The sequence below is a fragment of the Helicoverpa armigera genome, chromosome 10 (genome assembly GCF_030705265.1).
Source record: "Helicoverpa armigera isolate CAAS_96S chromosome 10, ASM3070526v1, whole genome shotgun sequence".
Lineage (NCBI taxonomy): Eukaryota > Metazoa > Arthropoda > Insecta > Lepidoptera > Noctuidae > Helicoverpa > Helicoverpa armigera.
Window position 1 is genome coordinate 11923082 of NC_087129.1, and position 16094 is coordinate 11939175.

General features: G+C 35.8%; 1 protein-coding gene across 1 annotated transcript in view; it reads right to left on the minus strand.

Annotated features, from left to right (window-relative positions):
* Positions 1-16094, minus strand: part of LOC110374217 (protein O-mannosyl-transferase TMTC1) — a 113760-nt gene that overhangs the window by 12477 nt on the left and 85189 nt on the right. The window contains exons 3-5 of the mRNA XM_021331827.3: positions 4340-4517; positions 3291-3364; positions 1940-2077 (exon numbers count right to left, since the gene is read on the minus strand). Coding sequence (XP_021187502.2) covers positions 1940-2077; positions 3291-3364; positions 4340-4517 — 390 coding nt within the window. The remainder of the gene's footprint in view (positions 1-1939; positions 2078-3290; positions 3365-4339; positions 4518-16094) is intronic.

The window sequence follows — 16094 nt, forward strand, 5'->3', positions numbered from 1 at the left end:
TGTCGTCCTGTTCTTCAAAAGGAGACAAAACCCAGTTGAAGAACTATCGACCCATTTCCCTCCTAAGCCACGTCTATAAGCTGTTCTCAAGAGTGATCACGAACCGACTTGCGCGAAGACTCGACGAATTCCAACCACCGGAGCAGGCTGGGTTTCGAGCGGATACGGCACCATAGACCACATCCACACAGTGCGGCAGATTATACAGAAGACCGAAGAGTATAATCAGCCCCTGTGTCTAGCATTTGTGGACTATGAGAAGGCCTTTGACTCGGTTGAAATCTGGTCTGTTCTGGGGTCCCTGCAGCGTTGTCAAGTAGATTGGCGATACATCCAAGTGATGAGATGTCTCTACGAAGCCGCTACAATGTCCGTCCAAGTACAGAATCAGCAAACAAGGCCCATACCGTTGCATCGAGGAGTGAGACAAGGGGATGTTATTTCCCCGAAACTGTTCACTAATGCAATGGAGGATATGTTCAAGACGCTGAACTGGAAAGGACGCGGCATCAACATCAATGGCGAACACATCTCTCACTTGAGATTTGCTGACGATATCGTCATCATGGCGGAAACGCTGCAGGACCTACAACAGATGCTTAACGACCTGGCTGAATCTTCTCTACGCATCGGCCTACGGATGAACTTGGACAAAACCAAGGTCATGTTCAATGAACATGTTCTACCGGAACCGATTGCGATACACGGCGCCGTTCTCGAAGTTGTTCGGAAATATGTATACCTCGGGCAGACATTGCAGTTAGGTAGAAACAACTTTGAGGACGAGGTGAATAGGAGAATTCAGTTGGGTTGGGCTGCATTTGGGAAGCTACGTCGAGTCCTAACATCGTCGATTCCACAGTGCCTAAAGACAAAAGTCTTCAATCAGTGCGTCCTACCTGTCATGACTTACGGAGCCGAAACGTGGACACTGACGGTACGGCTGGTCCACAAGTTTAAAGTCGCTCAGCGGGCTATGGAAAGAGCTATGCTCGGCGTTTCTCTGAGGGATCGCATCAGAAATGAGGTAATCCGTCAGAGAACCAAGGTCATCGACATAGCCTACCGAATCAGCAAGCTGAAGTGGCAGTGGGCTGGCCATATTAGCCGAAGAACCGATAACCGTTGGGGTAAACGAGTTCTAGAGTGGAGACCGCGCCTCGGCAAACGTAGTGTAGGACGTCCTCAGGCACGGTGGAGTGATGACTTGCGCAAGACGGCTGGCAGGAGCTGGATGCGAGAAGCCGAAAATCGATCTCAGTGGCGTGCACTTGGAGAGGCCTATGTCCAGCAGTGGACTGCGATAGGCTGATGATGATTATTGGTTAACCACGTTTTAACCGAATATGACAAGTATTAATGTGATCAAAAATGACGATTAAATAAAATGGAATTTATTTGGGGAAAATAGGATTTTGTTGTTAATGCTTAAAATTACATTTATTGTTTTATTTTTTCTTTAAAAATGTCAAACTCAAAACAAACTACAGACTTTATATTCGCTCAATATCATTATAAAAAAAAAATGGTAACACTTGCACAAATGAGAAGTAAATAAAAGCCACAAGTGTCCGACAAGTGGTCTGAACTTCAGGGCCACGGGTTCATTATAACCCTTACGATATTGTGGAGCATCCATTTTTAACAAATACACACTTTGTAGAACAGAAAATCGTTTGAAAGTAAGTCCAATCAGTTGTCATTTTTGATTGGTTTAATTGAGTTCAAATCTATGTCAATGAGTGATTACTTTAAGTTAATTGAAGTTGATTATGACTCACTTTGCGTTAATTGAATTGAATCAATTTAATTAAATCAAAGACTTTTTAAATTTTAATTGTACAATATTTTTCTAACATAGAACAGAAGCTACAATTAACAAGAGAAACTAAGGTAAAGAATTTCATAAAAGATAAAAGATTAAAATCTATTACAATACCTTTTAACAAACGGCCAACATCTATAAAAGTCGAAGGCTAGATTCAGTATAAATATCATGATGCCCGTCTCCTTGGCCAGCATACTTAGAGCTCCAAGCACCACACTCAGCCACACACACTTCTTATTACTGGTAGGCCTAGGAAAAATGGTTAAACTTTATTATGCTATATTTATTAGGATAAGGCTTTAAAGGAAGCTGCGGAAATGAGGTGGTTGATTATATTTTCTCTTATGTTTTTTTTAGAGTGTAGTATTAAATTAATTGGCTATATTATCGAGGCTGGTAATAGTAGTCTATAATTTTTCGTTTAAATTGAAAAATTGTACGTTATCGAGGAGAGGCAATTTGTATCAGTAAATCCTTTCACATTTAATGATAAATGGTTAACAGTTATTTTTACTACAGCAAAAATAACCGAAATAAAATGATGAATAATTTTACAATCCCGCAATTATGCAAGCATTCATACACATGAAGCTCACCGATCCTTTCTAGAATTAAGCCTCAATATATGTTTGAAAAAAAAATAATTGTATGTATATTTACGAAATCCCCAACAATACTTCCAATGAATTTATAATTATTTTTATTGACCAATCAATTTATTTTATTTACCCAATTTTAATACTGTATTCTGTTTACAAATTTTATTAATTTCGCCTAGGTTTTCGCAACTGGAGCTTGTAAACCTTTCAGACTCCATTGTTAGGTATTACACAGAAGCTGTCAATATATCCAGAGCCTCAATTTCTCTGTAACCCATCTACTTGTCAGACCAATACAAATACTCACTATTACCAAGGGATTAAATGAGTTTCTCATTGTGAAAAAAATACTTAAGAGGCTTTTCTCGTCTCGAAACATACGATATGTTCAATTGAAATATATTTACTTAGTACTTTGTCAAATAAATCTTTGACAGTAAGAGTATTGGGAATATCTGTGGCACGTGAACTGAATAGTTTAGGTATATTCTGTTAGTATTTCTAAAGAAATAAATAGTAATTTTGTTGTTATATTGGTACATTGAATAATATAACAAGCATCACGTCTATTCTCCTTTACTGGTTAAGTAAATCCATTCATATTTAATAGACCACACATGATTGGCTGCTTAAAAACAAATACTTCAAAGATCGATTCTTGAATCGAAGTCTGCTAAAAAGTAACTTTAAAAAATTTCCCCAGCAACGTGAAAAAGTTATTTATATGGGAAAACATATTGTTTCTTTTTTATATGAAATACACAAAATAAAGGAGCACGATGATAACATAAAGATGGCATTAACCTCTTTCATGGTGTTACAGAGTGAAATAGATACAGAAATGAGTTTGTATATTTACTTACCTATGATACGCGAGGAGGGAAGATAGGAAGAATATACAAGCTAATACATCAGCTCTGCCCACTACTCCAGCTACCTGCCAACAATACATACACTTTATTTAATTTACTAGATGCATATAAATTAACCATTTATGGAACTAAGTTTCTTAGCGTAACATGTGAAGTTTTTTGTCTTGTGAAAAGTCACAAGAGTCATCGCCAAGAAACTTCATTCTGTGTTCAAAAGCATAAATCTCTATTATCATACTAACGCAAAACTCAATAAGGAACATTGTTCCCTATGTAGTTAATTGTAAACTTTTTTCCAGGAAGGTTACACAGAATATTCTACCATATACCTACATACTTAGGTATTAAGTGAACTCCATCCGACAATTTTACCTGTTTCCCCCTAAATATGATTTAGATATAAATAAACCCTTAGACCGGTCTAAACGGATTTGTCTCATTTTGGCTTTGACATTTACCTTTATAAAATGTGAAGTCATTGACCTTTACCCAGCTCATACAAGTAGACAATGTACTAGAATGACGCTAAATATATTTTGGTCGGATTTAAACTTTTATCAACAGATTCTCTCAGCGCTTTTCAGCAACAAAATGGTAGGTAATGTCTGTTTTTAAATAGCTCTGCAGTCTAGCGATTTATTTAATTTTGGTGCGATTTAGAACTAAAGTACTTTTGTTAGCTGCAAAAAGGATGATGAACTCATCCAGGTTTCTACAGGATGAAGAAACTTTATAAGTATGGTACCTAAAGAGCTTCATCACATAGGAAATCATGCTTAAATATACTTTTGTTATACTTTGCTTAGAACCTTAGTTGGCACATTTTCATTATCAAATTATTTCTCTTAAAACTTTTGAGTGCCCGGTAAAACAGTAGTAAGGGATAACACTGATTCTTAGGGCCAATTATGCTATAGCTAGATAACTTTCATCTGATGTTTTTGTCAGTCTCTGCATACTAAATAATTATCTCACCGCCAGATTAACTGATGGTTGAAAAATCCGCCATAAATTACATAAAACTTCAAGTATCCACTCACCGCCTCAGTATGTACAGGGTGCACCGCGAACAACAGCGCCGCGAGCGCTGCAAACGGTCTCTGCAACCGCGCTATTGTAACGCACGCTCGCGCAACCAGCGCGCAACATGCAGCGTGTAACGCAACATTGCAAGCATGCCACCACCACGGTCGGAGACCCGCGAGGGCGTGGTTTAACCTGTAACAAAGAATTAAGTTTGTTTTAATGAAAGGTTTTTAGGAAAAAAAAATATAAAACGATTTTTTAATCGTACCACAAAAGGAAACCGAAAGTCAAATAAAACACAATTTGATTTATCATTCAAGTAATTGCTCATTCATTAAGCATTAAAACCAATGATCAAATAAAACTTAGTCCTGTCCATTAGCAACAAAGTTAATAATAACTAGCTTTTTCCCACGGCTTTGTAGCCGTGTCCAAACAATGCTGTTTAAAAGTAGCGTGTCGGTTTCCAAGTTATATTAGCAGCAGACCAAATATTAAATACCATTTTACAGTGAAAGTGTAACAAACAGACAAACTGACTTCCGTATTTAAATTGTTAGTAAGGATTCTATTCAATAATTAAGTATACAGAACCCTTGGTCTTTAGTTTTATGATTAATGACCCTTGTTTGTTTGTTCTAAAAGCCACAGCTATTCTCGACTCCTTAATTCAAGTTAAACTTTACCGTAACGAGGACCGTTGACGAAAGTTAATCAATTGTATGACCTTGAAGAAAAATGGAGAAAAAATTGGTTTGTTTGAACTTTAATTTAGCAAAAGTTATTAAGTTTGATTGAGTTGTTAGAATTTTGTTTTTTGTTGAGTAATAGGTTCTGGTCTGAGGGTTGATATTGTTTGAAGGGGAATAAGTTTGTGTTTGGGCATTTTACAAGGTTGCTTTAAGTTTTAGGTTCACGAAATTATTAAGGAATGGCATTAGTTTTTGTCTTCAAAATAAATAATGTAGAAGTTCATTAAACCCAGTTAAATCACTTATTAAGATACAATTTTATTGTTAAACAGTTTACGTAAAACCACTACTTAAAAATATACAATATAAATAAATTCTTCATCCAATTATTTCTTCCGCCATTACACTGAAAGGAAAAATTCCCGCAAACCTGAAACCTGCACTGAAGGTAAAACATTTAATCAATACATAGTGTATTGACACGCCATACAAAGCGACACAGACATACACTCGCCTATTTCCACGAAACGTTTTTCCAACAATATCATACAAACACATAGCAACCAATCTTGAAAAAATATTTCCCCTTGTATAATATTTTTTGTGAAAAAAGCTCGTGCTGGGGTTCCGTATCTGATGTTTTAATCAATATCGTTTGTTTGTTTGACTTGAAGTTTACCATATATGTATAATCAGTTTTTATGATGCATAATTTAATTGCTGTTTTGTTTGATAAATAACCGACAAAACCTAGAATTTAAACGTTGAAATCTGTTAATGGTATATTTTACGTGAATCGCATTTAAATAACATCTATTGATCAAAAAAACTTTACACCTTGCAATAGATTTTCACTTATACCAATTTATGCCATGTGTCTTTTTTATACACTAGCCGTTTTCCCGCGGTTTCACCCGCGTCCCGTGGGGGCTACTGTCCGCACCGGGATAAAATATAGCCTATGTTACTAGCAGATATTATAGCTTTCTAATGGTGAAAGAATATTTAAAATCGGTCCAGTAGTTTTTGAGTTTATCCATTACAACCAAACAAACAAATAAAGTTTTCCTCTTTATAATATTAGTATAGACTAACCAATATTTATTTCCAATAATTTAGCCCAAAACCCATGAAACTGATACGTCTTAAACAAAAGGAAAGCCCAATAGTACATGATAGCAGTATTATTTTTATTGGCGTCACAAAACGATACAATCAGGTTTTATTGTTCTAGATTACAGTGTAATCATAATGTGGCCATATTACGTAACTACTGTTGACATAGAGATTGCTTTGGTGGTAGTATTATTTTGTTTTATAACTAGCCGATTTTCCACGGTTTCACCCGAGTCACGTGAGAACTACCTACTGCCCGTACCTGTATAAAATATATTTTATGTTACTCGGGAAGAGAGTAGCTTTCCCACAGTGAAAGAAGTTTTCCAATCGTTGTTGTGGAGCTTTTAGGGTATAAACATTTTTTTTCTCTTTATTTTATTAGAATAGAAAAAACGTTAACTGCATGATCTAAGATCTAAGCTCTCTTTCCGTATATGGCCTAAAGTATCTAAAAAAAAATAGAAATATATTGTTTATTCTATCCTATGTGTGGAAAGTGGTAGTTTTAATAACGTAACATTGTTTAAGTAGAACACCTAATCCTAAGTGAAAAAATCTCAACCACATCACTTAGGCTAAGAATATCTTCCCCATACATAATTAACTTACTTTCCAGGAAGTATACTCAATACCCCATACTTTACTTACGCACGTCCATAATGCCATAAGTGAACTACGTGCTGGCACCTTTTTCCCTACAATTTACCATTCTACGTGTTTCTTATAAAAGGTGGGGAAAAATATACCTTTTTGTTACCCTGACACCTGTATGCCCAATAAATGGGTTATGTTTTGGTCCGGCTTTCTTTGTTAACTGTGGTGGGAAAGTGGTATTTAAATGAGATAGTTTTTTTTGGAGCTGGTTTTGCTTATTAATTTTGTACGACATAATGATTGGCTGACGTAGTAGATTACAAGAATGCCTACGGCGTAGGTATAGGTTGCTACGGCGTAGTCTTGAATACATCGTAATTTAAGTGATATGTATCTCAGATGATGTACCATATTATATATGAAGACTAGCTTTTTTATATATAATACGTATAGGCATCTACGTAGTTTCGACCTTCAAATAGCTATTAGTAACTAAACATTGTCAGTACAAACTTTATCAATTAATTATTGAGGTCAAATTAACATAGTACATAAAATACCTACAGATATTAATTTCCTAGTACCTTATGTATTTAGACCACAGGCCCTTACACGGGTATAATTAGAGGATTATAACTGACCACAACGCGGTAATTACAAACATCAGATTAGCGGCTAATTGACAGATTATCGGTTCATAACTTTGTTACATTGTGTTACTGTTTGCAGACTATCCGAGTTGTAATACTGTGTACTTTGTCAGTAATAATTATGTTTAACCAGCTCCTGTGTGTGGTGTGCCTGTATGTTGCTGGGATCAAAGTCTATATATATAAAAATGAAACCCGCTTTCCGTTGTAACGACATAACATGAAAACGGCTTGACCGATTTGGCTGAAAATTAGAGGGGAGGTAATTTAGACCCGGGAAAAGTTTTTGTCACCGTCCGGCTACGGGACGAGGGTGAAACCGCGGGCGAAAGCCAGTATTTTATAGTTTTTTAAGTTGTATTTTCCTTTCTTTCAGTTTGGACTTGTGAACGTATTCAATAAACCATTGAAGGCCTCTTATTAACGAACTTAATTTTCAATTCTTGTATACCTAACACAAGAAACTTATTTTATAAAAAAGGAAAATAATAAAAATAACCTAAACTATCAATGTTAAACGATCGATTTATTTTCATAATAAAGATCAGTTTTTGCGCATCACCTAATTAAACTAAATAACATCTTGGCTAGACTGGTGTCAGACTTACTGGCTTCTGACTACCCGTAACGACTGCCAAGGATGTTCAATGACAGCCGGGACCTACAGTTTAACGTGCCATCCGAAACACAGTCATTGGCGTCTAAGATATACTTAAAAAGTACATACAAACTTAGAAAAGTTGCATTGGTACTTGCCTGACCTGAAATCGAACCCGCGCCCTCATACTCGAGAGGTTGGTTCTTTGCCCACTAGGCCACCACGACTTTTTTTTTTCTTTTTTTTTTTGTTGTATGCTAAAAGTACTTACTGTAAAACATTGTTATTTCAAAATCTAGTGAAATGTGTTTAAAAAAATGCGAAAATCGATTTTACCGAATCCTTAATTTTTCACAACTCATACAAATTTAAATAACTGATACAAACCACGCCACATTTCACACAACATCATAATTTCCCATATATAAACCAAGCCGTCATAATAAACGAAAGCGCGCACAATTTAATAGAACATTAATGAATTTCATGGGAGGCAAACATCACGAGTGCTCAACAACACCACTACACGGTGTGTTGTCAGCCATCAACATATTTCTCCCGTGATTTTATTAATTTACCTTCGCATTTAATTATCCCTTAAATTCTCGCTAATTTTGCTTATGTATTAAACGCGTTATAACTGTACATATCGGGATAGGAACTTTGATTTTAAGTCGGTTATATTTATTAAACTTCTGAGTTTGAAAAACTTAAACTGTTCCATGCTAACAGTAACGGCACAATTGTACAATATGTCATGCTTATAAAAATGTTTAAATTTCTATTTCTTCAAGTGCCATCTGCAAATTAAATAAACATATTTTTTTAACTCTGTGTATAAAGACCTATCATGCAACAACTTAAACTTAAAAAAGTAACACATAAATTTACTTCATATCTCTAAAAGTTTATTTCAAAACTTTACCACAAAATAACCAGAAACAAACCCTTCTTCACACTATTTACATTGCAATAAACACCTTTTTATTCAACACAAACTTAAACACCGTCTAAGTGACCAAACCACTCCCACTTGAAAGGGAGTTTTATTGCATTGGCAATACTGAACGGCGATAAATGCCAAGAGATCGACTGTCACCGGATCAGCGATATTCAGGATTTAATGAGCTTCGTGAGCTATTGGGTTTCAATAGTATCGGGGAATGTAAATACCAGTTGCATTTTGTGCGTTGCAAGATTGAAAAGGTATTTTATTTTAGTTCAGGAGGCGATGTATTGTTAATAATTTGTTTAAAACAGAATTAGTTCATAATTTAAGCAATTTGCATTGAAAAAAGTGTTGAGACGAATAGGCAGACTCTTTAATAGTGCTTCTACATATCGAATTTCCTCCTCGCTTTTTTACGCCAACAGACAAAAAACCTGTCGCGTGGTTTCACGTATCATCGATTGAACTAATAGTTGTCAATTGTTTTCTGCCGCCCATGCAATCCTCTAGGAAAAACCGAGAAAACAACCTACCAGTAAGTGTGTAAACGTTTTAGGCCAAGTCAATAGGTTATGTCCGATTAATAAGAAGACGTTTTCATGTCGTTATAAAAAACAACAAGTTCCACATACATAGAATTGTAGACCCAATTCTAAAAATATAAATTATTACAACACCAAATACCTTTACTTTAAAAGACATAAAACAAACCCATATTAGGTACCTCGAACCAAAAAAAAACACAACTTCGAGCAACACTAATTTGCCGCACTCGTCGAAATCACCGCAACTCAAAGCCATTCAGGTTCGTGAAAGTTTAATAGAAGGGAAAGGCTCGCGTGATGCCCGAGGTATTAATATTTCCTATTCGCTGACAACAGCTAGTAACTCTTTCATTGCAGCAATTAAGTCGGTTAGTTCAGTTTACCGATGTACTGGGTTGCGGTAAAATTATTTCAGTTTTTGTGGTCTTTGTGAATTTATTGAAGAAGTATATTTGTCGTAATGTGTCTTCCTAAACATGCGTGGGGCACTGACGTGTCACAAATCTGTCTTAAATGGCCAAGGTATCAATACATTAAAACGTATTGATACCTTAAAGTTTTACTCATTAAAGAAAAATGAAAATATCGTAAGAAAACAGATTGACATAGAAGATTCGAATTGATCTTGCTTGCGTCTAGTCTTTTGCAGGTGAAACTATGCTTTATAGGTCAGTATTATGTAAACAGCGTAGGTAGCAATGTAAACAATGAAATAATTACAACAATGAAAAGAGATGCACGAAGTCTCAAAGGAACAATTAAAACGAATTCAATTCTCCCATAACAAAAATTTACAACAATAAAACGAGCCCAACCAAACCAACCCAAAAAAATCAACGTCAACCAAGAAAAAACATGTTATACAAAATCAATCTTCTACATAAAACAAAATGCTCTAACAAGGAAATCTCGAGAGCAATATTCTCGTAATTTAAAAGCGGGTAATAGAAAGGTATCCATTTTAGATCGGCAACTACAAACACGGGATACTAACGAAGCGACCCTTGATTGCTTTTTAATAGGGACCGGTATCAGGCAAGCAACGGACTCTAAAACCGATAGAGGTCCCATTTTGTTCGTTTTTTGATACGTGATCGTGTGTTCTTTTTTTTTCAAGTTTTAATATCTGTTCTTTTACGTGGAGGGTTATAATGAAAATTGTTGGAGAAAAAATCTAATCCCCTGGTCATTTTTTCTGCGAAAAAAGTCTATTGGTGTTAATATAGAATTCTAACATTTCATACAGCTTTACGCCTATTACATTTTTCTTTTACTAGGTGTTTTTTGACAAAAGTATATCTTAAGTTATCATTCAAAAATATAAAAAGAGTTTTAAAACACACTAACATTCTTAACACCATCAATCGTATTATTTCTTCGCCTAACCCCTATTTCTTCAAGCACTAATAAAATAAATGTCCTACGTACGAGACACATCCACAATTTACTAACGCTTCGTCTCGCCCGTTTTTCTATGACGTCACAGTTTCCCTTTTTACGTACAATGAATTGCCTGTTCACGTCACGTCTTTAGTTTTTACAACGTTATTTTGTGTAGTTTAATTAATTTCAAGTTGGGGATTTATTTGGTGTTAGACTATGAATAAAGCTTAAGGGGTACTTTTAGATAAGGGCGATAAATAGGAAGTGTTAGTTCTCTAATTGTAAAGACTAGATAAACGAAGATGTATGTAGATATATCTTTATGTAAGAAATCCTCACTCAACAGGGAAATAAAAAAAATATTTTTAAGTAGGTAGGTATGTCATTTAAAAACTATATTTCATAACATCAATTCATTCAATATTGTTAAAAACGATTTTAAGTCACAAAAACCTCAATAATACTATTCAAAGCCTATTAAATTAAATACAATACACACAACCCATAATCAACCCGAACCATCAATAAAACCTCAAATCAATGAGCATTACTTTAAAATATAATAATACGTTACGAGAACACACAAAAACACCATTACAAGTGAACAACGAACCGAAATGGCCACAGTTGACCATTTTGCACCGAACATTTACCGTAGCGAGGACCACTGTACAACATGGCTACCACAAAGAGGTATAAACAAAACAGTTTAAATGCCTGTGTCATTATAAAACATTTAGCGGCACGGAATATTACAATTTCAACGGAAATGATGTGCGCCGTTTACGTGTGTGTGTAATTAGGGGTGTCTATGTGTGTGTGTGTGGTGATATTTTTTAGATTGGTTCGTGATTTCTTTGGAAGTCGAAGTTTTAATTTGATTGAGCCTATGATTTTTGTACGATTGCATTTCTTTCATGATACATTTTAAGTAAACAAAAATATTTCTAATGACATTCTTATATCATAGTTTATTGACTAATAAATATTGGCAATGTTTTTTAGAAAGTCCTTAACTGACGTGATGACTGAAAAACATGATACATGTATTCAGTCAAATTGAATCAATTAGTTACTGTCAATAGCAACCACTACATGTAGAATTATAATAACCAGTTTTTCTGCAACAAAAAAAAAGATTTATTACTAACCAAAATCAGACCAATCAGTCTAAAACCCACTCAACAGAAGCAATATCACAAATCATCTGATATCTACATCTAGGAGTACAAGTGCCAGCCGAATATTGCTCACAACCGGCCGACCACTACAACTCGAGCTGTAGACGCAAATCGCTATAGATTCGGACTTGACTATTATGATGGCATGCAATATTTAACGAAAGGGTTTTAGAAGACTTTTTAGATAGTTAGAGAGATTTGCTGATGGAAGAATACAATTTCGGAGAACATCTTGTTTTTTTTTAAGTAGCTTGTGTTAATTTTTGTGGCTAATTAATAATGATAACTAATTATGAATTACTTTAACATATTTTGAACCAATTATTTTCCGTCAATCCCAATGACAACAGAAAATATATCGAAACAGATTTATTAAAAACCAAAATCTGACCAAACACAGAAGCAATATCACAAATGATCTGATATCCGCATCTAGGAGTACAAGTGCTTCGAATTTTGCTAACAACCAGCCGACCAGTACAACTCGAGCTGCAGACGCAAATCGCTATAGATTCGGACTTGACTATTATAATGGAGGAGGCGGAAATTTGTTTCATTTAATAAGTATTTTTTAAAGCTATGTTATCTAGAAACTTGTTAATTAAAATAGCGGTAACATAACAATACTGTAATTTTAATTCTCAAAAGAACTGCTGATACAAAGGCAATGTGGTAACCTCTTAAATACAATACAAACAGCTTCCCTGTTCGTAAATTTTTCCTAAACGAAGGGGTAGACACACATATTTATTTCTTGTACCATTTTCCTCCCGAAACATATCATTGCGAATATCTCACAGTTTCTCCTCGGCTAAGGGATAAGAGACAGCGGTCGTGTTTACGACGACTTTAAGGCCCTTCTTATAAAAGGGAGGGTCGGCGCTCGTAACGTAGGACGCGAAATGGATGGGTGGGCGGATTTGTGATCATGGTAGTGCAGTATGTTATGTTGCGACAAGAATGTGTAGAGGAAACTCTGAACTTAGTAAACTACTGATTAGTTCTTTTTTAAATGGGCTTATTATTAAGGCATTGGAAAGTTTAAAAAAATAGTAGGAGTATTAGGTACTTTTTTTTTTTTTTATCATTTATTTATTTTCTAACATATGATTTACATTTTTAAATATTAAATATAAAAATAAAAAACATTTAAAAATATAAAAAATAGGTTGCCACCGATATCGGGCACAGGGTCCAAGGTACCGGTGGTTAGGGTCCCAGAGACAGAAACCTCCTCACAATACGTGCCGTATCAAGGAGTACTGCCTTCTGAATCAGTCCCTTGATCCAGCCGCCCAACGAGAGCCTCCTGAGGTGTTCGTCGAGGCTCTTGGCTATTAAACCATTGGCCGTAACGACAATCGGCACAACAACAGCCGTGTCGACACTCCACATGGCGACAACCTCGTGCGCTAAGTCGAGATACTTTATTTGTTTCTCTTTCTCAGCTTTCACAAGGTTCTCGTCATGCGGAACGGCGACATCGACTATCATCGCGGCGCGCTAATCGATCTATCACCACAATATCAGGCTTATTGGCTACAATAGTCCTGTCAGTGATGATAGATCGATCCCAGTACAACGTGATATGGTCCTTTTCGAGAACTGGGTCGGGCGCATACCTGTAGTACGGTACCACAAGGTCTACAAGGTTGTATTGCAGAGCAAGCTGCTGGTGGATAATCTTGGCCACTTGGTTATGTCTGTGCAAATATTCACCATTAGCCAAACGAGAACAACCAGATATAATATGTCTGATAGACTCACCCGGATGGTGACATGCCCGACATATGTCAACCGTCCCGTCTTTCACGATATATCTCCGGTAGTTATTCGTAAGGATAACTTCGTCCATAATTGCACATACAAACCCTTCGGTTTCTCCAAACAAGTCACCGAAGCGTAGCCAAGATACGGACGCATTGAAGTCTACATCGGGGCCATGAAGAGCCCCGAAGAAGCGTCCGTGTAGCTGTTTGCTCTGCCATACTTCCTTGCGATCATGGGTAGTTAGTACCACAGGTCTGCGCCAGTTCTCATTTGCCAACGATAGCGGGGTGAGTCCTTTGTCCACTGCTACCATATCACGATGCATACCCACGTCGCTGATTGCTTTTTCAATTAAATTTCTGAACGCGATACATCGACGAGAACAATCGCTGTTAGACCAAATTGGATGGTGGCACAAATTCGTTTTGGGATTTAAGTACTTATTTTACTCGAGTAGAAAGCAATAGGGAGTTATTGTACACCTACCTACATTTGTGTTGTTTAATTTGTTAAACTGATAAAAATATAACGAAATTCAGGAAGATGGTCTTAATAAGCTGTTTTAAAATCATACTATATCCCAAGGACGTTATGTCTTGCCCTGCCATGTTCAAGGGAAGTGTCAGGCTTTTACTGTCTGGCCCACATTTGTTCCTTCTGGAGCCCTTTGTACCAGGGGCGTAGTAACTCTTACGAACAATCTCCTATGACTGTGGGGCATTTAGAGCCCTCGCACAGTGCAGATTGAACTATCGACGAATTGTTAGCGTTATGATTGGCTGACAGTTTATTTTTAAGGGATCGTAAATCCAATCTAACTTTTAGTCCGTCTTATATTGGCCAGATAACTTATCGTTTTAATGTACACTCTTTCACTCATCTTCATACTGATTTATGAGCCTAATATTACTCAATTGGTCGATTAAAAGTTTGCACTGTACGGAGTCTCTAAGGCCTAGATGTATTGTGGTTTTAGTACAAATAAGGCCCACTTTAAACAAACTAGAGCAAACAATTGTTGATGTAACATTATCAATGATTCACGATCACATAGCGATGCAGTATCGCTTTATTTATTCAACAACACAACCGCTGTTGTCCATAATAAATGAAGTTTGTTGATGTCGAGATAATTATTGTTGTACAATGTGTTAATTTATTAATTGGTGTGTGTGCGACTTTATTGTCTGTGTGTCTGTTTGTAGAAGTGATTGTTGGGGTATTTCAGGTAGCTTGTTTTGGAATTCAGCTGAGACCTTAGAAACTAGAAATGTATGTGTTCCGTATTTTAGAATCAACAAATAATGTATCCGATTTCATATAACCAGGTTAATTTAGTATTACCGAATATTTACTCCACGAAACCTAGGCGAGCCATAATATTATCTGTGTATGTAAATGTATATTTACGTTTTCTGTAGACACATGTTTCTGTAGCACTACATGTACAATTTATGCAGGAATTAAATAAACTTATTGAATTGTACATTAAGATAAACTTTATGAATAACCCAATTTTAATTATCACTACATAACAACCAATTAAAAACACAAAATAGTTATATTACTTGCAAACTCCAATTTAAACATCCAATACAACAAGCCAAGTCAATATAACACAGCTGTAGTACATACAAACTGGAAGAGCCGTCACTACGGCGGCTGTTTCATTTATCAAGCGCGTCGTCTCACTGGAGATGATGGCTCAATAGCGTTTCTTTTTACTTCACTGTACTGCGGACTGTCCTTTGAATGCTACAATTAAAAGGGTAGAGTGTAGACAAGATTTTTAAATTAATGAATCTACGCAATTTTGTTTATTTGAATTTTACCACACCTGTCTAGTTTTTTTTTCAATTATAAACTGAAAGCTAACCCCAAGAGATTATAGATCTATAATCTATATCTATAATCTAACCGGACGCAGCTGAGTACCAGTAGGTACTTTACAAACTGTTTAGTTCTCAAAAACAAAAATATATCTTTTATGTCTTAAGATATCTTTAAAAAAAATAAAACAAGTGAAGCAAAAACAGCGTTCTATTTTCAAAAACAACACCTAAAAAAAGAAACATAGGCAAAATGAACCAAACAAAACGCGCCAAATAAGTTATTATTATTGTCATCACATAAAACCTCGATGTGCGAGTCTACGAGTCTAACCAGTGAGGCGCGAACGGCTGACGCACTCAGAAACCCACTGAAAACGTAAACATCCTGGTATTTACTGACAAAACAATTTTTCAAACGCCCAAAGTAAGCAGACTCCACAAAATGTTATCACTGTA